A 20,184-nucleotide genomic window follows, 5' to 3' on the forward strand; every position below is an offset into this window, starting at 1 on the left:
ATTTGTATTGCATAATTTATAATTAATTTATCTTGAATTTAAATTATATTTGTTGAATATATATATAAACAGTACAATCCTAAAACAGTACACTAAAATACTCCAAAACTAAAATATTTTATTTCACGAAACACCAAAATTGACAACTTGATTGCTACCCCCACACCAGTTTTTATAAATCTATAAAACTAAAAATTTTACTGGGCCGGGATACACGTGGGAGAAAATGCATGATCTCTTCTGACATTACAAACGCCCAGTCAAGTTTAACCAGAAAATTGGGCTCATCATAAGAGATACACAGGCCTAGCCCAAATTAAACATTAGTAGATAAGCCCTTGAAACAAGCCCAAAACGGCTTAAGCCTGATGGGCCACTCACTGTCGCTTAAGCTGACTGCTGAGGTTTTTCCAAAACCCTTCTCTCTCCTTGCCATCTTTGACTTTCTAACCCCCCTCTCTACACGGACTCTGTGGCTACCGGTTCTGCCTTGATTAACAAATCAACAAAAAAAGATCGAATCTTTTTGAACCATAACCGTTTATGGAAAGTGGGTTTTGATTTTAGCCAGGGTTTATTCAGGACAAAGAAGATTTCAGCCCTGAAAGTTTCAGGTACCCTTTACTTTTCTTGATTCAAAGTTTCCATCTTTTTAATGGGAATTTATATTTTGTCGAATTTTCATTGTGTCTGATGATTTTTTATTGCTTTGTTGATAAATTTTGAGTTTGCTTTGTTATACTAATAAGTTTGTGAATTTGCAAGGCGAGTTCTAGTGTTTTTTTAAGAATGGCCTTCGTGTGTTTAATTTTGATTTTTTCCCCTTAAACGGGAAGAACAAAAACAAAATGTCATCCTTGAAGAATGCTATTCCTAGAAGGGCTCACAAGGAGAGAGCACAACCGTGAGTCATGTTTTGTTTTCCAGCTGTGGCAATGCTTGTGGTTGCGGTGACATGTGTTTTCTGGTTTATTGATCTTATTTCTGAATGACAGGCAAACGAGGAAAAAATTGGGCTGCTTGAGAAACATAAAGACTATGTTGACCGTGCTAAAGCTTTTCACAAAAAAAAGGAAGCTTTAAGGGTTAGAATTGGTTTGGAATCGTATATTCTGATTTGTTAGGTCTGGTGTCTTGTAATGTTGTCTTATGTTGCTAAGTTCATGGCTGTGGCTATGGCAATGTTTCTTTACAGAGGCTTAAAGAGAAAGCAGCATCGAGAAATCCTGATGAGTTTTACTTTGGAATGATTAAGAGCAGAACAGTTGGTGGAGTTCATCGGCCACAGTAAAATAATCTCTCATTCTTATTTGTTTACATTTTTTTATATTTTTATTTTTGAAATTTCAAAAAAATCATTTTTTCATTTTCTGGTAGGACCGAAGCAAACAAATACTCCCAAGAAGAACTCATGTTGATGAAGACGCAAGATACTGGATATGTCCTTCAAAAAGAAAAAGGTGAATGATTCAGCACATTTTTACTTTGCTACTTAACGTTTTTTGCTACTCTTTCTTGTAATGATCATTTTAAATGCTATTGTTTGCTGTAGAAAATTGAAAAGCTAACTAATCAATGCTCATCTGTTATTCACCATGGTATTTGTCATAGAAGCTAGAGAAACCTGGTGATAAAATGGAGCATATTATTCTCACCGTGATAAAATTTAGCTACTACTTTGCTTGACAAATTGAGCTAGAGCTGGAGGGCAACATGAAAGCTTGCCTTGCAATTAGCATGTGTCTTTTTTCCCTCATCCTAAATTCATGATTTAGTGTTCTCTTTTTGTGGTGATTGATTCTTTATTTGATATGGATCCTCATCTCTTCTTGTTGTGTATCTTGCAGGGAGGAGGCTAAAGAGATGAAGTCACGATCTTCACAAAATAAAATGACAGCTACTTGTGTAGAAGTCCCTGACAATATCAAAAGGTAAAAGGCGACTTTTGTCTCGTGTGACAAATTAATCTTGGGTGTCTTTTTCCATGGTTGAACTTGATTGACCATTTTAAGAGGTAAAGAGGATTCCATGCTTCTTTTGATAAGATCATGAAATCACTTACATAGAACTTTACACTCATCACTGATTCACAATACTAACTGTCTGCTGCAATACTTGTACACTTCGTCATTTAATTTAGTTGGAATCTTCCAAGAGTTGAACTTTGTTGGTTTTGTAAAATATAGCATTCAAGCAGAATGGTTTTTCGATTTTTTTAATTTAATTTTCCATGTTAGCCAAGTGCTTGGAGCACAGAACCTTGTCCGTGGTCTTGCCTGTTTTGGGCTGCAATTCTCCTTGGTTCAAGCAAGCATCTTACATTTTCCTTCAACCCTACAGTCCTCTGATTGGGATCAGGCATGTGCAATCATTTGATGTCCCTGGAGGTGAATTTGAGCTGATGACCACTCCCACCGTAAAGGCCTTGAAACTTCCTTGTTGAACCATGTTTTGCTGCTGGAAACTCCCATAAGCTAAAATTTCCTTGTAATGAAGCTGGGACTTTGGAGGTTTACGAAATATAAGATAATTCAAACATTCATCCAGCTAATAGTTGATACCAGATGGTGCTATTTCTAGAGACACTGCTTGGCCTATAATAGTGTTCTTTACCATAAGCTCGTGTAGTAGTTCATCCATTACCACCAACCTCCCCGGGAGGATTTGTGGTTTAGATGTTTTTTCTATCGTTAATCAATGTAACTTTTTTTTATGGCCTGTCTGTTCTTTTCTATTCTGGTATAGGCTAGTTATATTTTGTCTGTCCCATCTCCCAACATAATAGTTTCATTGTTCCATGGGCAGAAAAATGGCCTGTTCCTACAGAGAGCTTGAGGCCCGGAAGAACCGATCAAAGCAGTTGGAGAAAATATACATGGATATGGCACTGCAGAAGGAATTACAGGTATCCAGTTCTTGCTTTTACTTGCCATATTAGGTTATTCATAGAAATTTTGGAAAATGAATCTTCCATTTAATAACAGAAAAAGGGACAAAAGCGCAAACTGCGTGAAGATGAGATTGATTGTCCACCTAGAAAACCAGTATTCAAGTGGCGTCCAGAACGAAAGCGGTGAAAGGTGTGGTCTTGAGCTGTTGGCCGCATTATCAATCTGTGCATGCACCTCTATTAAGCTCGTGCATTTGAATAATATTTTCAGGAATGATGCCGTGAAAGAAGTGAAATTCCTTCAGTTGGATTGCCAACCAAGCGTGGCAGTATAAGCTCCATGTCAGCTGGAAGAACTGACTGTCCAATTAAGAGGATGTTGATCTCAGCTGCCGGTGCACCTAGGAGTTTTGATCATCATTTTTCAATCTGATCTGTGTCACTCCTTTACATCCATAATCCTGTAGTTTTTAACGAAATAAGAAGCAAGCAAAACATGCAATCAGCTCTTAATTAAGGGCAGCATTTTGAACTTTTAATACGTACGTGTGACAATGTACAAATACCTAAACCTGGAACATGCAATCAGTTCTAACAATCATTTCTTTTGATTGGAACAAAAACTTGATTCTAGAAATGTATTCAAAATATTTAACATTGAAGATTGCCTAAAAATTGAAATCTCGCGATACCCGACTCGAAATCACAAAAGAAGAAGAAGAAAAAGTGATGCCCAATACTATCTGGAACTCAGTTCTAGCAAGACCTATAGCAAACTGTGTCGGATGAGTATGTACTATGTAGGACTCGTACTATCAATCAGGGGAATGGTGAATGTAATTGTCATGGCAATTATTTGAAGACTGGATTTCTGGCCAAGTATAGCTTGAATTTACTATGGGAATGCCTCTCTCGTAATATTAAAATTGATGCACAAATGCGATTCTGCATGAGCAAGCAATAATGCTGACAGATTTCAGGAATTCAAGTTTAAAACATGGCAATCTCTCAGCAAATCAAACACCACCACACTAGCAGAAGCCAGTAAGTTGAAGTATGGTCTCAATATTAAAGGGGAGAATGCGTTCATCAGTCATCGCTGAACTTGAAGTCTGCATCCTTAATCATCACACCTCTCACGCAAAGAATGAAAATGTTCTTGAAATGAAATCCAAAACTTAAAGCATGCTGTCACTTCAAGAATCTGGAAGCTATATGCTCAGCAATAGCCATACTTGCAGTTAGGCCAGGGGACTCAATTCCAAAGAGGTTAACAAGACCAGGCACCCCATGGATATCCTCTCCCTGCTTGAAAAACGAAAAATTCATAATCCATAATCCAGCATGTATTATGCCCTCAAACACTAACGAGAAGTTAAAGATGCCTGTGAAATCTGAAACTATAAAGGGGTAACAAAAGAAAATATGACATGTTGCTTGACTCAATGTTGCTCATGAACATGGCAAACAAATCAGTTAGACATGTTCGCGATCATGTGAAGCTGAGTTTCAGTCTTCTAATCTAAAACAGGATTCAACTTCTTAGGAGTTAAAATCATGTTAGCCAGCTGTATGAGAATGTGCACTGACATGTAAGTGATGATTCACAAGAGAAACGAGAGTGCTCAAATTACCTGTATTACAAAGTCGATAGGAGACTGTCGAGGACCAGAAATTTTCGGTCGAATCCCTGAGTAGCCTGGCTGCAGTGATCCATCCTTTAGATTTGGATAGTACTTTCTTATCTCTGGGTAGAATCTCTCTGCACGACTGGCACTTACGGAATAATCATACCTGGAATGAAAAAATACAATAACTAAATTCTATACACAGAAGATGCAAAATTCGAAAGAAAAAAAAAGGCTTCTGCATACTTATTGTCCATCCGCAGCAGCATTGGCATGAAGTTCATTCTACTTGTTAACCAATTTAAACATTTCATTTGAAAGTTAAAATGCATCTCTAATAAGCAATTAAATTCAAGTTCTTGCTCAAATGCCTCGGAGAACAAAAGGGAATGATGTAAGGAAACCAATAAAACAGAGTTCTGTGGCTCAAAACAAGTAAATTAACATGTGTAGCATAGGTATGTGCTCAAGTATGTCTGTGTGTTACATGAAGGAACAATACTGCTACGGTTTGAGAGAAAATCGCTCCTCATGCCGGCTATTAAATCAATACAAGACGATTTGTGAAGCATTCAGAAGAATTTAACAAACACAGTTGTCTATAATTCATATTAATGCTACAGAAGAAGAATTCAAAAGGAAGAATCTTCCTTTAAATTTTCTCCTTCACAGGAGCATGCAATTAAGTTACTGATGTTAATAACTAGGCTGCTCAGCTTTTGAAAAAGGCTCTAAATCATGTAGAGAAAGAACAATGGACTAAAGAAAGGTTACTTATTTAGAAAGCTTGATACATCATCTATGCCATCAATCCATTCAACATCCGGGCCAAACTTGAGATGGCCATCCAAATCCAGAGTAACATGCACCCCAAGGCCACCATCCTCAGGTATAGGATATATCAAATGTTCAAAAGGAGGAACCTTTGTACTTGATAAGGTGAAGTAGCAACCACGAGCAAAGAACCCTGGAGGAATTATACCATTATCTAGGCCATGAAATCTCTTTGCAAGGGCCAGGGAACTCAATCCTGCAGAATTCACTACAAGCTTAGGAACAAGTACAAGCTCTGGATGCAATGGATAGTCTCCATTCCAATTCTCAAGATCTTTGCTTTCAACAATATAGAGGTGCAGGCAATTCCCTTCCAGATGGCCACTGATGACTGTAGAGTTATAAGAGAAAGTTGTTCCATTATTTTCAGCTTCTCCCTGGATTCAAATTGGGTTGATATCCCTGTCAATAAGCAACCATGACTCACAAAGTATAGAAGATATAACCATACTTCTATTTTAGAATGTCACATAGAAAGATTCGACACATACCACTAAAGATAGCATTAGTGAATGAGAATCAACAATTCCAGAAACAGGTGATAGCAATGCTTTCTTGCATTGCAATTCAGGTTCCATTTTCATGGCTTCAAAACCCTCCAACATCTTTAAATTATCAACCCCATTTTGAGTTCCACGATTCATTAACTCATTTAACTTCGAAATCTCCAATGGCCCAGTTGCAACTATTAGCTTCCCTATCTGTTTACATGGCACCCCATGTTCGTAGCAATATCTGTACAGCAATTCTCTTCCCCTCACACAAAATAAAGCCTGTCCAAAAATAAGAAAATCCATCTTGATTTCCCTCAAACACAACACTGCATAACCATTAAAACAACTATATACACTTAGCAATGGTCTTTTTCCTATAAAAGAATCTAAACTCATTTCCCTCTTATCCTGACACATGCAAAATGCATCCTTCACATGTAAATCAATTATCAGTTCAGCAACCATCAATGATATTTGAGCAAATTATAACTTTGTCAACAAAATTAAGGTTATCCCCTCTAATTTTTAAAATTACATCTTAATTCCTTGACCAACTATGACAACCAACTTGTTTGTAGTTTTTTTTTGGTTTATCAGAAGGTCAAAGGACCTTAAGCTATACAAATGGAGCAGTTCTCGTATAACTAGAAGAAACCGCAACTACTTGGATCAGAACCTTCTTCACTCAAGGAAATTACTGACTACTATCCAAGTATATGCTCAGGACCTAAGCAATGGATAGCCAAATGAAGGGCTAAATTATAAACAAATATGAAAGCATAGGAATGAAATATAGGGTTTTTGACAGGAGGATTCGCTTATTAATAACTTGAAAATACAAGAACTAAGTTATAATCTACTCATGATACTTTAATAAGTAAAGAGATGGGGTGTGACCTTGAGAGAATCAGGAGGGTAGTAGATGCCAGCATGAATGACTTCACTGTTGCGAGAACTGGTGCCAGTGCCAAAAGTGGAGGCAGAGTCAAGGACCAAAACCTCTCTGCCTTTGGAAGCAAGCTCTCTAGCTATTGCTATCCCCACCACTCCTGCTCCTATAACCACACAGTCTAGTTTCTCTGTTGGGACATCTTCTTTCTTGATTTGGGTGCTCAAATTCTTGATTGCTTGAGCCTTTGAGATTGTTGCTGTTCTCTTTAAGCTTTGAAGTGTTTGCTTCAACCGCGGCAGCATCTTTCTTTCTTGGCCTTCCTCTTTGAAAACGAAAGTTCTCTGTTCGTGTGATGTGCCATATGTTATTGGCAATTTTATATGCTCAAGGGTACTTTTTGTTAGTATAGATGTATAAAAAGTACAAAAATGTTTTTAATTATAAAAAATAAAGATAAAAAAATAATTTTAAATTTATGTTTAAAATAATTTTAAAATGAATATATATATTTTTAAAACGGAAATGAAAGAAGACAATGATAATTTATTTGTAAATTATATATATTTAATTGTTCTATTTAAAAAAATATTGATTTTTCTATCGACAAGTTTTATCTAATGAAAATAATTCAATAATGATGATTTTTTTTTAATAAATATGTCTAAAACGGTTGATTTTTACTTCTTTTTTTTTGTTTATTCTAGAGTGTTTTGGATTGATATATGATTTATAAATGTTTTTATTAAGTATTTTAGATAAAAATATATTTAGAGTCAAAACCCAACTGATCTCTTGATTTTCTGGCTATCATATAATGAGCAAGCAACACATTTTTTAAAACATGGTTTGAATTTTTTTAAAAGTCAAATTATATTTTCTCTAGTTATCCAAAAATCACATTAAAATAATTTTTAACTAATTTAATTTGAAATTCTTGCTAAACAAATAGTCGGAGCAAGAGTTTTTAAGTTTGAACCAGTTTTATTGACAATGTCAAAGAATTTCTCTCTGCACATGAATATTTATTTTTATGTTAAAAAATCCAATCAAACCTATACCTTACTGCAAGTAGTAAGCTTGTGGGTGTTCATGGTATAGTTTAGTTCAGTTTTAATTCAAAATTTCAATCGAACTATGAATTGTAATTTTTAAAAAAATTAACCCAATCCAAACTAAATCGATTCGATTTAGTCTAGGTCAGTTTTTTGCTTTGAAAATTGAAAAACCCGATGACCCCAATAAAGTTACACTAGCAGGGGAGAAGGCTACTTGGTCTAGTACAGGAAATAGGGAGAAGATACTAAAAGAAAACGAAGTTCCAGTTTCATACAATATTTTAAGAAACAAAAATACTTGTAAACACCAAGAAATTCAACAAGAAAATCCCACAACAAAAAAAAACCCAATAAATGCAAGATTTTAAATGGTTTAAAACTAGGAAATCCTAAACTTCTTTTTTTACAAAAACAAAAAAGATAAATCTAAATCATTTAGTACGTGGTGAAGTGCTAAGAGTTTAAAATTAAAAGGTTGATTTTCTTTATTATCTCCGATTCGAATCTTGTAGTTGCTAATATGATGGCTATTGGAGGTTTACATGGTCCTTAATTTTAGGACCCGTAAAATTAGTTGAGGTGCGCGTAAGCTGACCCGGATACCTATGTTAATTAAAAAAAATAAAAAGATAAATCTAATTTCCAAGGGCCTTGCTCATCATCAAGGCACGTACAAAAACTTCAATCAAAATGCTCTCTGCTGATGTCTTGATGGATTTTTACTTTTGAGCGGCTCTAAGAACATGCGGATTTTTTTTTCTGAAATGGAACTAAATGAAATCTTCTAAACGTAGGAACAAAAAAATAAAATCTTCGATGCAACACAGCAGAAGGCGCCGCCGTTCAGAGAAGAAGCGTAGGCCATAGTCCAGATTGTACAGTAAATCTGGAGAATGAATCTTCAAAATCAGATTTAGTAGCAGCAAAACAAGCTTCTGAGAAGGAATTGCACGAAGTAATTAGGTAGATCATCGCAAGACTTGTGGATAGAAGAATACCAAACATGCTTCAGCATATTATCTTTATGCCTACAGCATTTGTTCACATTCATTTCTTGACTAAATTAATCTTTCTCCTTTTTCTCTGCTGAAGACCTTTTTTCAAAAACGTGTAAAACTGGGTGTATGATGGATGGCTTGTCCAAAATATATGAAAATTAGCCTAAAATACTTTAATGATTAAAATGAAAATTTTGGTGGAAAATCACAAATAATTTCATAAAAATTCTGCTAAATATTAAAAAATAAAAATACACATGGATCGTTATATAATTTTTAAAGTGAAATCCAATTGTAGATTCCACAAATTTAAAAATCCATGTGTATTTTTTGAGTTTTTTATTATTATATTTTTCAAATATTTAGCATTATTAATAAAATGTTTCTTTAATTCCACTATAATCACAACTATATATAAGTATTTTAACAAATAAATATATAAAACGCAATGTCGGTATATAAATTATCATAAAAAATTTAATTCGACTTCTAATTGATGTTATTAAACTTGATTTGATTTGATAGGTTGATCTAGTAACTTATTGACTTAAAATATGATAAGAGTCTTATAATTGAATTTTTTATAAGAGTCTTATAATTGAACAGAGTTAAAGTCACTCACATAAATATAATAAACTTGAAGAGTCAACCAAGTACTTTATCAAAATTCAAGTAGAATCTAGTTTGATTTTGATTTTGATTTTTAAGAAATATCTTATTTTAATTTTTTTTAGAATAAAACAGCACTATAAATCAATTCAAATTAACCTAAATTAATCCATTTAAATTTTAGATCAGATCATGAAATTAGCTGGTATGATAATAATTGCCACAAGATAAAATTGAAAACAAAACACCACATGAGAGGTTCTTTGAACTTTTAATTTTAATGATTTTTTTAATTATTACTATTACCACAGTGTCACAACAAAACATGTTTTGTTTTAGAACATGCTTGTTTTTGTCGTAAAAACCATGTGTTTTAAAATTTTGAATTTTATTTTTTGCTTATTTTTTTATAGTATTTTTACATTATTTTAATATACTAATATTATAAATAAATTTTAAAAATTAAAAAAATATTATTTTCATATATTTCTTTTATAAAAACAATTAGAAACCACAATTTACATAATCGTTTGCCATCATCATTCATCATCCGTCATTTTTTCGCTTTTAAAATTCCATCTTTCCTAAGTCAAAAGGCCCACCCAAGCTGGACCCCATTGTTTCAAACTGGTGCCGACAACCGACATCTAACAACAAACAAAGACACAGATGGTTTTGCAAACATCAGAAGCTTATAATCCCATTGATGTTATCCATTCTTGTCTTTAAAACTACGATACGAGTTGAGTTAAAATCTTAGAGTTGTTAAGAAAATTATTCAAACTTATATAATATATTAAATTAATGTAGGGGTATGCAATCCGGTCATACTTAATTTTTTTTATTAAAATAATATCATCTGAATTTTTTTTAAAAAAATCATAATTAATTTAGATCAAATAAACATAGAACGATTTCTAAATTGAATTTTAAAGAATTTTTTGTTCATGGTCATACTTGGAAAAGGAATATAATCCTTTCTTAATCATTAAGTTTAATTTCAAAAAATAAAATTATGAATCCCTTAATTCAGAACTTTTAGAGATTGTTATATATATTTGATAGTGAAAATTTATCACACGATATTTCTATCACAAAATCTAAGCATCTGACTATTATGCGTTTTAAGGATGTAATTCAGAGTGTGACTTGTATTTTACTTGAAAATATATTTAAATAATATATTTTTTATTTTTAAAAAATTATTTTTGATATCAGTGTATTTAAATGATCTGAAAATATTTAAAAATATTAATTTAAAATAAAAAATTTATTTTTTAAAAAAATATTTTTAAAATGTAAAAACAAAAATATATACGGCTAATAGTTTAAAATATAATTAATTAAAAAAACATCATTTTTATATTTTTGCATGGCTAATCACAGTTTAAAATACAATTGGTTGCGTACGTGATTGGCCGCATAGACAAACTGCTTGAGCACTGGCTTTCCATGATTCGATTCCCACAAAATAGAAAGAGAGAGGATAGCTTAAGAATTAAGGAAGCCTTTTTCAAATTAAAGGGTAGTCAAACAGTTCCATTCAAGAAAGCTAACCCAACTCATGCCCGGAAAAGTTTCTGATGCCATAATTAATAAAAGGAAAGCATGATGCTTTCTCTTACAAAAGTAACTAGTTTTCAAACACAAGAAAAGAAAAAAAATCTGTAGTGAGTCAAGATGGCTGAGAATGGGATTGGAGAATCCTTGTTGAAGAAGAACAAGTACCATGAGGATTGCCCAGGTTGCAAGATTGAACATTTCAAAGAGACAAACACTGGTGTCCCTTTTAAACATTTGCTCTATGTCGGGATTGTTGTCCTTTGTGCAGGTTAAGTATCATTCAAAGACTTGGTTCTTGATTTGTTAGCCCATTTCTGCTGCATAATTGGCCCACAAGAGGTATTTATTATCCCACCTTGGACTCATGACCTCGTGGTAGGTTTCGTTCTTGAAACGCGCCTCTTGGGAAGAGAGGTGGTACCTGGAGATTTCTTGAATGGGTTTGCATTGCATTTGTGCACTGTTCAATTTGTTTCGGATGACTGTTCAATGAAACAGTTTGTTTTGAGACACTGTTCAGGAAAATATTGTTGTTGATTAGGAAACAAGATTTGTTGTACAAAAAGGTCAGGGATTCACACACAATTTTGCTGCTAATGAAGTTTTCATTTTGTGCAGGTTAAGAGCAGTTGCAAGGGCTGATGTTTCATTTATTGTCACTGAAATTTTCTGAATTAAATGCTTTGGTTTAAGGTATTGGAATTGCCCTCTAATATCTGTGTTTTGTGGTTTTGACTTCTGCAGCTTTGCCTATATCGTCTCTCTTTCCTTTCCTATATTTCATGGTGAGCATGTTATTCTGGAAAATTAGGCTTACTTGAGATTTGGCACTGATGGTTCACATACCTATAGCTTGAGGAATTTTCCCAGTGTTTGTATTAGCGGCAGGGGATGGGGGGAGGGGGGGGGGGGTTCGAGGTTATCAGCAGAGTAGCACCTAGTAAATGGAGCATTTGAGCAACAAATTAAGAAGGGATGTGGTTCTTAATGTTGGCTGATAGCAGGACATGTAAACCAGGTTGCTTTTTGGCATTATAATCCTTGCTGCTGTTTTGACACCCAAATTAAGTAAAAGTACGGCACTAAGGTGCCTGTGGGCCATGATCATGAAAGATCTCAGTGATAGTGGATCTGTCAATCTGTTCTTCTTTCATGTTCTTCACTCGTACTTATGTGGTGATCTTGCAAAAAAAATTTCTGCAGATAAGGGACTTCCACATTGCAAAAAGAGAGGAGGACATTGGCTACTATGCTGGCTATGTGGGTGAGAAAGTCTTTTACATATGACTTGTACTCGGTCTGTTTACATAAATATCTTGTTTGAGCTCCTCAATTCTCATTGCACCATTCATCTCCCGAAGGATCTGCTTTTATGTTTGGAAGAGCTTTAACTTCTGTGCTGTGGGGAATGATTGCCGATCGATATGGTCGAAAACCGGTTATAATGTTTGGCACAATATCAGTGTAAGTGTTGCTGTACATCTCTTTTATGTGTAATTGTTCAAGAGTTCATCAGTAACATGTAACCCTAACTTCCCTCATATTTCAGGGTTATTTTCAATACCCTTTTCGGCTTTAGTACAAACTTTTGGATGGCAGTTTCTACCAGGTTTCTTCTTGGAAGTTTGTGTGGTATTCTTGGTCCAATGAGGGTACTTCTCTTTTGAGATGTTTTATTGGCTTACTGTTCCTTACATCATTCTCAGTTTTCCTGAAAGCTTCTATAGGAAACAGTTTCATTTTCATGCAATTCCAAGTTTAATCAAGTTCTTGCATCTTAATGATGGAAGTGGAGACCAATTTTGAAGTCAACCTCTGAAACTTCATCTTTGTATTGCCTGAACATGAGCCCTCGGAGAACTCCATTTTCTTTTATTTGTGTGCTGCTCGAAGATTTTTAAGCCGAGGGCCCTCTCTGCCTTGCCTACTGGTGTCCTGTATGGACTGCTTGTGGGCTATGTGGTTGATTTAACAGTTAAACAATGCCTGCTACTCTTTGGAGGAGGCCATCTGGCCTTTCTTCCTGTGTTACTTGGATGTGTAGCTTAGAAACGATTGTTCTTCTGTACCAGTGCTTAACACTGCTGTTGTTTGCACTGCCTTCTGTTGGAAATTATTGTGCATATTTTGAGTGTCCTCATTTGACCAGGCATATGCTTCAGAAGTTTGCCGTAAAGAATATCAAGCTCTGGGAATGTCCATTGTAAGAGAGCCTCAACTGTATAGATTGTTGAAGAATACTTGTAGTTTAATATGAAATATTGAAAGGAATGTATTTGTTTCAGATCAGCACATCATGGGGTATTGGATTAGTCATTGGTCCTGCTCTTGGAGGATTTCTTGCTCAGGTACTTCTTGATGCACCCTGACAAATCAAAGACAATGTTAAAAGATGATTTTGACGCAGCGTATAGCGCTAGAGTTTCTCAATTCCTGAATTCTTACAGTTACAGGCTGTGGAGAAAGAAACTAGAGCTATCAAGTTCTAATGTTATTACTCTTATCGGTAGATAAAACTTTGAAAATTTTGAGTTTCTGGAAAAATCTTAATTCATAAATCTCATGAAAAAAAACACTATATAGAGGTTACAACCGATCAAACCAAAAGAATCTAAATCTAAATTGAAAAAGTAATTAAAATTAATTATGAAAATAATTTTAACAATATCTTCTGTGTCTAATTTGAAGGTTTTTTAAAAACAAGCGTATCGAATTAGATATATAGAAACTCCTCATTAAATTTAAGCCTCGCTTAATGATCGGATATGAAATTATAGTTGTTATTGTCAAATTCCATGCTAGACTTTTTTATGAATTTTGGCTTGTCTATCTAGTCCATAAACACAACCACATCTTCCACATCATATATCAGTATTGATCGTGAATTGTAATGAAATTTTCTATGCATGTGTGTTGCAAGAATATTAAATAAACTTGTACTGAAATCATCAAACTATTTATCAAAGAGATGAGATTTCTCTGTTTAATTCAATTAAATTACTTATTTATCAATTAACCTTGGAAGTGTTGATGTTGTAGCCCGCACAGAAATATCCAAACATATTTTCTACCGATTCTCTTTTCGGAAGGTAAGCATTAGTGTTTCTAGTTTTCATATTTCATTCCTTATTGTAACAATCTTTTGCCTTTCATTTCTGCTAAACTCTCCTCAACATGGATGGCATTGCAGGTTTCCATATCTTTTACCTTGCCTTTTGATATCAATCTTTTCTGTGGGAGTAATTGCCGTTTGTTGCTTGCTTCCGGTATGTTGCTGTACGAATTGTTAAACTTGTTTCTCGTCCGATTCTCCCTGGTTAAATCATCGATAGTTTACTATTCACTGCTCAGAAGCTTAAGTGTGTTGATTAGATATTCTCAATACATATCTGTGTGTTCTTCTTATCAGAGCTTCATATAGCTTAACATGGAGCCTGAAAATTTCTGCAGGAGACACTGCACAGTCATGTAGGAAATGGCGAAGAGTGCAATGATTCTGTAGCGCTTGGGGCTGCCGCATTCGAGTCTAACTCTCCTCGGAAAAGCCTACTGAAAAATTGGCCCTTGATATCATCTATTATTGTGTACTGTGTGTTCCAACTTCATGATATGGCCTATGCAGAGGTAATATTCACTAATAATACTAAGCTCGTTCACCTTGAGCATATTTCCCTTCTGGGGATTTTTCTTTTCTAAGTAATTTGTATTCATTAACAAACATGCTTGATCACAAACTGGTTATTTTCTGACCACAGATTTTCTCATTATGGGCTGTTAGTCCTAGGAAGAATGGAGGATTGAGCTTTTCCACTGCAGATGTTGGTGAAGTTCTTGCATTTTCAGGTAGTAGATACCAGCCAGCATCATATAATTGATTAAACATTTAAAATTGTGTCCCTTGTCAGGTTAACAATATCAATTCCAGCGTTGTCAGATGTTATGCATGTGATATCACTCACTTCATCACTTTGTGTTTGGTTAGTGTTCAAGAACTGAAGGGGCATGTATAAAGAGACAGAAACATGTTTAGTTGAAGAGAAATTTCTGTACTCTCGAGACATGTCCCTGCTATTTCTGTTTTTTTTTTTTTTAATCTGAGACAGAAACCGAACGCTATAGATGTAGGCTTGTCATTAGTTGTGACTGTGCATTATTGCTTCACTTTCTTTTTCCATTAATTTCCTTTTTGTCTTCCAATCTGCTAGGCCTTGGACTGCTACTCTTTCAGCTATTTATATACCCACTGGTTGAGAGAAATTTTGGACCTGTCATGGTATCTCGCATAGGAGCAGTATGTCCTTAACAAACTTTCTGCTTAAAAATCATCTTGCATCTGTATTTGTTGAAGTCATGTTTTTTATATAATATTTTCTTGCTGTTTGTGAAGGTCTTGACCATTCCATTGCTATCTAGTTACCCTTTTCTAGCTATGCTGAAAGGCCTTGCCCTCATGCTGCTGATCAACTGCGCTTCCATCCTGAAGAACGTACTCGCTGTAAGTGTCTGTGTTTGTGCCATTAACATATTGATTTTAGAGTGCAAATTATACCATATTGTCCAAAAGGTTTCGTAAAAGCTTTCACATTTTTTCACCAATCACTACCATTTCTTTTTGACTTGTGTAGGTATCAATCACAACAGGATTGTTCCTTCTGCAAAATAGATCAGTGGTAACTTTACCCTTCTTTTGGCTCTATGTTTCTCTCTTTATCTTGTATCTTAGCAACAGGTTATGGGTAAACAACGGCATTTTGTAAAATGCATTGCTTGAACTTAATGTCAGACACAACAACAAAGAGGTGCTGCAAATGGAATTTCGATGTCTGCCATGTCCCTTTTCAAAGCAATTGGTCCAGCTGCTGGGGGTTCTCTGTAAGTATCATCTCGAGCCTCGATTGAATGAATTGGCTAGTTTCGTTACTGTGAGATTCAAATTGTTGGTGCACTATATTAATCTAATCCTAGAAGCTATGAAACATGTTTGAAGAGCTTTACATTTCATGCACAAAAAATGAGCTGAACGTGTCCCTCGTCTTACGGCTGAATTCCTACATATGATCATCTTGCATTACATCAAACATGTTTGCACTGACATTTTAAAGTGTCATTGGAATGCATCCAAGGTGCCTTGCTAGCCTAAAAAAAACTTCAGTATCATGAACCAATGCACAACACACTGAGGACTCTTCACATTCCTTATTGGTTCATCCAAACATTCAAGAACTTCTTCTAGAATATTTTGGGTCAACAGGAAAAATGCTTGACGAGAGTCTATACTGCATAGACAATAAGATGTTACACTGTATGTGGATTTCATTGCATAATTAAGTGTGGATCATAAGCCTTTCTACTAAATTATATGTTGTGCTTTAAACATATCCAGCAGTATTTCACAACAGTTGACCGTGCTTTCTATATTTACAGCTTCTCTTGGGCACAAAAGCGTCAGGATGCTTTCTTTTTTCCAGGTAAAGAAGTTATGCAGGCCCTATAAAGAATTCTCAGACTAGTTTTTCGAAGGGAAAGAACAATTGTTCAGACCACCTAATTGGAATTTATAGATTGGTAATAAATCTGATTGCCCTTAATACAGAAACAGCCTCCTAGGCCTAGTCAGGGAAGTTTTAACATATATATGGTGCCCTAAAATTGTGATAGTTGAAGCCTGGTTGCATAAGATGAAAGCTTCTGAATGATCCTTTGCAATGCAGGTGATCAAATGATCTTCTTCCTCCTTAACATGATCGAGGTCATAGGACTGCTCTTGACCTTCAAACCATTTCTAGCCCTTCCTGATGACAACATTTCCTAGTTCAATTTCAAAGGTTCACATCAACCAACAGAGGCTAAAAAACCATGAAGATTGATTCCAAATTCTTTCCCGTAGCTAGCCCAATTCTTCAACTTCAGCCGACCCTCAAGTGTATCACCTTATGTAGGATTTTTGTACCGTTCCCACCTGTAATCAACCTGAAAACCACAGAAGAGGTGCCTTCATGCATATTTTCTTCTGGCTTGGTAAGGATCAAGGATTGGTAACTTGCATCTCTAGCAGCCCTTGTATTGATTGAATTTGTCTGCATGAGATGGATTGTATATTTATTATTTCCCCGTTTCTTCTATCTCGAGACAGTAATCAAATGTCATCATAACTCTTGTGATATTAACAGCTAGTAACGTTTTCTTTATGCAGATATATGACATCTGCTCTAGTTCCTTCTCTCATTTTCAAACTTTGGTGGGCTTGTAAAAGATCTGAAACTACTTCTAGTCTCACATGATTATTATCATCCCTCTGGTTACATATGCCTGGACAATGAACTGGCCTCGAGACAAACACCTACTGGATATCCTGTCCCATTCATAATTACAAAATGGATTGAAGTTCTGCTTCACATCTCTCACAAGGGCAGCTTGAACAAGATGTAATGTCTAGTGTGATATAGTGCTGCAACTTCTTGTAGGTTTTGATTTAGTCCATGCAGTAAAGTGTTTACAAAATCATCCCCAAAGTTTTTAATTGAAGAAACATTAAATGTTAGCTCTGATAAGTCTCGGGATGCAGTTTTTAATGGATCGCACTCATTTCATTTCAGCCTAGCAGGGACTAAGGTGGGCTCCAAGTTAGATTGTAAGGACTAAATCATATTATCCAAAAACAATTGTATATAGTTGGCGGGTCCTGCCAAAAAAGAACAAGCTAAACATTAAAAAAAACAAAAAAAAAAACACTTGAAAAACAAGGATCAGCATGTTCGAAAAAGAAAATTAAAAATGGTATAAAATAAATTAATTTTTTTTAAAATGATTATTTGAATTTAATTTTGTAGAGAAGAGTTTGAGGTAAAAAGAGGAGGCTATGAAGGTTGAATGAGATAAGTTTTTTATTGTAAGATTAATATAAAAAAAAAATGAACTGAATTCGATAATAAAATATTTTTTAAAAAACATAAATCTAATTTGTTATGTTTAAAAACACTATAGTTATGCTATAAAATAAAGGAAATGCAGAGATAAACAGAGAAAAAAAAGCTCAAACATGGCAAACCCTAGAAGGAATTCATACTCAAACAACACAGAGAACTCATTTCAGCTACAAAACCATTCAAGATTATCATCTATAAAGCACTTTTTGAAAAAGCCACTTGCTTTCCCTTTTTTGCTCTCTATCTTTCTCCTCCTCGCATGGATTTCTCTCAGACTCCAACACTCTTCTTCAAGTTTTTCTTCTAGCAATCTCCATGAGAGAAAATGGAGCCAAGAGGAGGATGAGAAGGCAAATCTGATCAGATTTAAATCTGGGTTCTTAAGTTCTAAAGATAAGCGTGGCTGGTTGCTTGACCCTGTGTCTATTGCTCTTGAATATGGCATTAAAGGTTACACCTTCGGTCTTTTTAGTGTTATATGATTCACTAAGAATAATGGGTTTTGATTGTTTTGAACGATTTCTTTGTTTAATATCAAAATCAGCTGTTTGCTGGTTGATAGTCTAATCTTTGTCCAATTTGATAATGTTAAATGCTGCGTAAGATTGATGTTGTTGAGGTTTATTTAAAGTAATTTATTTTTGTGTTACTTTGTTGCTGAAAGAGGAGGATTTTGTTGCTGTTGTTGTTGTTACAGGTGGAGCTGTGTCTTGTTTTTCTATTCATATTGGTGAAATTAGACCTGGTGGTGCAAGGGGAAATCACAGGCACCATACTTGCAATGAGACATTTGTCATTTGGGGTGCCAAAACATTATTTAGGGTATGGTTTCTCTTATCTACAATGTTATCTGATTTATGGATGTTGCTGATGAAATCAGTAATAAATTGTGTATTGAACCATGCATGAATGGTAAGCTATGAATATGTAGCGTTTAAATACTTCAGAAATCTTCCACGTGTCTTTTCAGTCTGCTTTCTTATGAAAATGTTGGCGTTTTGTCAATTATCTTTATAACTAGCTGACCGTTTGGCGTCTTGAGCATGTCTTGGGGTCTCAAATGTTTTCATATGATCGGTTAAAATAAATAAAATATTCTAGAATTGTGTCTAAGATGTCTATGTAAATAATGCTGCCTTTCTCTCAGCATGAAAGAAGATTGGAACTCCATTGTTTCTGAGTTGCTTTGTTCTTTTCTACCTTTCTTGTGTTGTTGCAGTCTTGTATTTGATCAGATCGTTAATAGACTGCATCAGACCTTGACGGGTTTTTATTTGATACCTTCCTTTTCAACCTTATTTGTCAAATCAATACGTGGAATTGCAGAACTCCACTGGTTCAAATACTATGTTTCTTTGCCCCATGATAAACTCTAACCTGTGCTTTCACCATGTGATTCTGCACGTGACGGGTGCACCCAAGTTTATTGCCTATGAACCGGATGCTAACATGTGTGTGCCGAAGATGCATAGAACGATAAAATATCACTTTTTTTAATGAAAGATCATATCTTCGTACACGGTACTGATTAATTGGCATGAAAGACCATATCTTCATACACGGCACTGATTAATTGGCCAACTGATTGGTTTACTTCTCTATAAAAGGAGGAGAAAATAAGTTTTTGAAAAGACTTAGCATGGATGTGAATGCTTGACTGGAGATGTCTTGGATACTGTTGATTTGTCGCTGTGTATGGTTCCCTTATTGAGTACAATTAGAAAAATCCTGCTTACTGTTGATTTCTTATTCTCTCATGTATATCTTCCTTATAATTTTCTCCCAACCATTTGCAGCTGGAGAACAATCAGATAGTCGATAAAGGTTATGCCGAAGTGATCGTCGGCGTGGATGAAGTTGCTGTTGCAGCTAGCCCAAGTGGAACAGGCCATGCGATAGTAAATATGGATCGCACACATACTGCATACCTTATAGGGTGCCAAGACAGTACGATAAACTATAACAGCTCAGCTACTGATTTTAGTGTTTGGAAAGATCTCTAGAGTTGTTCTTTTCATACATTCCCCTCTCTGCTGCTCTTCAACAAGCTGAAATGGAACGTGTTTTCGTTCATTGTCTAGCATGTGATTACAGTCACAGTTTACATGAGAGGATGACTTATATCTACCTGTAAATATATTTGATATATTTTTTATGTCAATGATACCATCGTCAAATACAGTTATGTGATTACATACTGCATGATATCTGGGCATAGTTATTAGACTTGCTCCAAGGCTTGGGTTGCTGGTTGGCCAACCCTTGTCTATCCTAAACAAAAAGTTTTAGAAAACT

At 34.9% G+C, this 20,184-nt stretch overlaps 4 protein-coding genes across 9 annotated transcripts; 3 read left to right on the forward strand and 1 right to left on the reverse strand.

The window, feature by feature from the left end:
- Positions 1-848: 848 nt before the first annotated feature.
- LOC18099788 (probable U3 small nucleolar RNA-associated protein 11) lies at positions 849-3,429 on the forward strand. The gene is made up of 9 exons (XM_052453531.1): positions 849-896; positions 996-1,085; positions 1,196-1,287; positions 1,378-1,460; positions 1,612-1,627; positions 1,848-1,931; positions 2,806-2,905; positions 2,985-3,080; positions 3,162-3,429. Exons 1-8 carry the CDS (start codon positions 849-851, stop codon positions 3,075-3,077), a joined length of 606 nt encoding a protein of 201 aa, XP_052309491.1. The 3' UTR covers positions 3,078-3,080; positions 3,162-3,429.
- A 329-nt stretch (positions 3,430-3,758) lies between these two features.
- LOC7495656 (L-2-hydroxyglutarate dehydrogenase, mitochondrial) lies at positions 3,759-7,092 on the reverse strand. The gene is made up of 5 exons (XM_024604762.2): positions 6,744-7,092; positions 5,844-6,125; positions 5,293-5,729; positions 4,525-4,684; positions 3,759-4,195 (listed from the first exon to the last, which is right to left on the reverse strand). The coding sequence occupies exons 1-5, from the start codon at positions 7,038-7,040 to the stop codon at positions 4,082-4,084; spliced, it is 1,290 nt and encodes a 429-aa protein (XP_024460530.2). The 5' UTR covers positions 7,041-7,092; the 3' UTR covers positions 3,759-4,081.
- Positions 7,093-10,951: 3,859 nt separating this feature from the next.
- Positions 10,952-17,514, forward strand: LOC7479627 (protein ZINC INDUCED FACILITATOR 1). 6 transcript variants are annotated; one of them, XR_002982572.2, is made up of 18 exons: positions 10,953-11,231; positions 11,708-11,748; positions 12,167-12,227; positions 12,325-12,427; positions 12,513-12,615; positions 13,113-13,166; positions 13,249-13,311; positions 14,003-14,052; positions 14,154-14,229; positions 14,414-14,587; positions 14,719-14,806; positions 15,169-15,254; positions 15,351-15,458; positions 15,589-15,633; positions 15,747-15,835; positions 16,388-16,431; positions 16,675-16,981; positions 17,157-17,514. XR_002982572.2 is itself a non-coding variant. In XM_024604111.2 (17 exons), the coding sequence occupies exons 1-17, from the start codon at positions 11,081-11,083 to the stop codon at positions 17,162-17,164; spliced, it is 1,344 nt and encodes a 447-aa protein (XP_024459879.2). In that variant the 5' UTR covers positions 10,952-11,080; the 3' UTR covers positions 17,165-17,514. The 6 variants fall into 6 exon arrangements, 5 of the variants coding, with proteins under 5 accessions (XP_024459879.2, XP_002307932.3, XP_024459880.2 ...); XM_024604111.2 differs by lacking the exon at positions 16,675-16,981 and having other exon boundaries at positions 10,952-11,231; XM_002307896.4 differs by lacking the exon at positions 17,157-17,514 and having other exon boundaries at positions 16,675-17,155.
- A 424-nt stretch (positions 17,515-17,938) lies between these two features.
- On the forward strand, positions 17,939-20,082 carry LOC7495657 (uncharacterized). Its single transcript, XM_002307897.4, has 3 exons — positions 17,939-18,339; positions 18,587-18,711; positions 19,686-20,082. Exons 1-3 carry the CDS (start codon positions 18,003-18,005, stop codon positions 19,890-19,892), a joined length of 669 nt encoding a protein of 222 aa, XP_002307933.1. The 5' UTR covers positions 17,939-18,002; the 3' UTR covers positions 19,893-20,082.
- The last annotated feature ends 102 nt before the right edge of the window (positions 20,083-20,184 follow it).

Source organism: Populus trichocarpa, chromosome 6 (genome assembly GCF_000002775.5).
Source record: "Populus trichocarpa isolate Nisqually-1 chromosome 6, P.trichocarpa_v4.1, whole genome shotgun sequence".
Lineage (NCBI taxonomy): Eukaryota > Viridiplantae > Streptophyta > Magnoliopsida > Malpighiales > Salicaceae > Populus > Populus trichocarpa.

Bases quoted from the DNA above. Each gene is read 5' to 3' on its own strand.
- LOC7479627 (XM_002307896.4), top strand. From the start codon at position 11,081: ATGGCTGAGAATGGGATTGGAGAATCCTTGTTGAAGAAGAACAAGTAC. The intron at 14,807-15,168 runs GTAGTAGATACC...CCAATCTGCTAG, and splicing joins TGAAGTTCTTGCATTTTCAG to GCCTTGGACTGCTACTCTTT. The intron at 15,634-15,746 runs GTAACTTTACCC...ACTTAATGTCAG, and splicing joins TTCTGCAAAATAGATCAGTG to ACACAACAACAAAGAGGTGC.
- LOC7495656 (XM_024604762.2), bottom strand. From the start codon at position 7,040: ATGCTGCCGCGGTTGAAGCAAACACTTCAAAGCTTAAAGAGAACAGCA. The intron at 5,730-5,843 runs GTATGTGTCGAA...ATTTGAATCCAG, and splicing joins CACTAATGCTATCTTTAGTG to GGAGAAGCTGAAAATAATGG. The intron at 4,685-5,292 runs GTAACCTTTCTT...TTTTCATTCCAG, and splicing joins GTATCAAGCTTTCTAAATAA to GTATGATTATTCCGTAAGTG.
- LOC7495657 (XM_002307897.4), top strand. From the start codon at position 18,003: ATGGCAAACCCTAGAAGGAATTCATACTCAAACAACACAGAGAACTCA. The intron at 18,340-18,586 runs GTTACACCTTCG...TTGTTGTTACAG, and splicing joins TCTTGAATATGGCATTAAAG to GTGGAGCTGTGTCTTGTTTT. The intron at 18,712-19,685 runs GTATGGTTTCTC...AACCATTTGCAG, and splicing joins GTGCCAAAACATTATTTAGG to CTGGAGAACAATCAGATAGT.
- LOC18099788 (XM_052453531.1), top strand. From the start codon at position 849: ATGTCATCCTTGAAGAATGCTATTCCTAGAAGGGCTCACAAGGAGAGA. The intron at 1,932-2,805 runs GTAAAAGGCGAC...TTCCATGGGCAG, and splicing joins GTCCCTGACAATATCAAAAG to AAAAATGGCCTGTTCCTACA. The intron at 2,906-2,984 runs GTATCCAGTTCT...ATTTAATAACAG, and splicing joins CACTGCAGAAGGAATTACAG to AAAAAGGGACAAAAGCGCAA.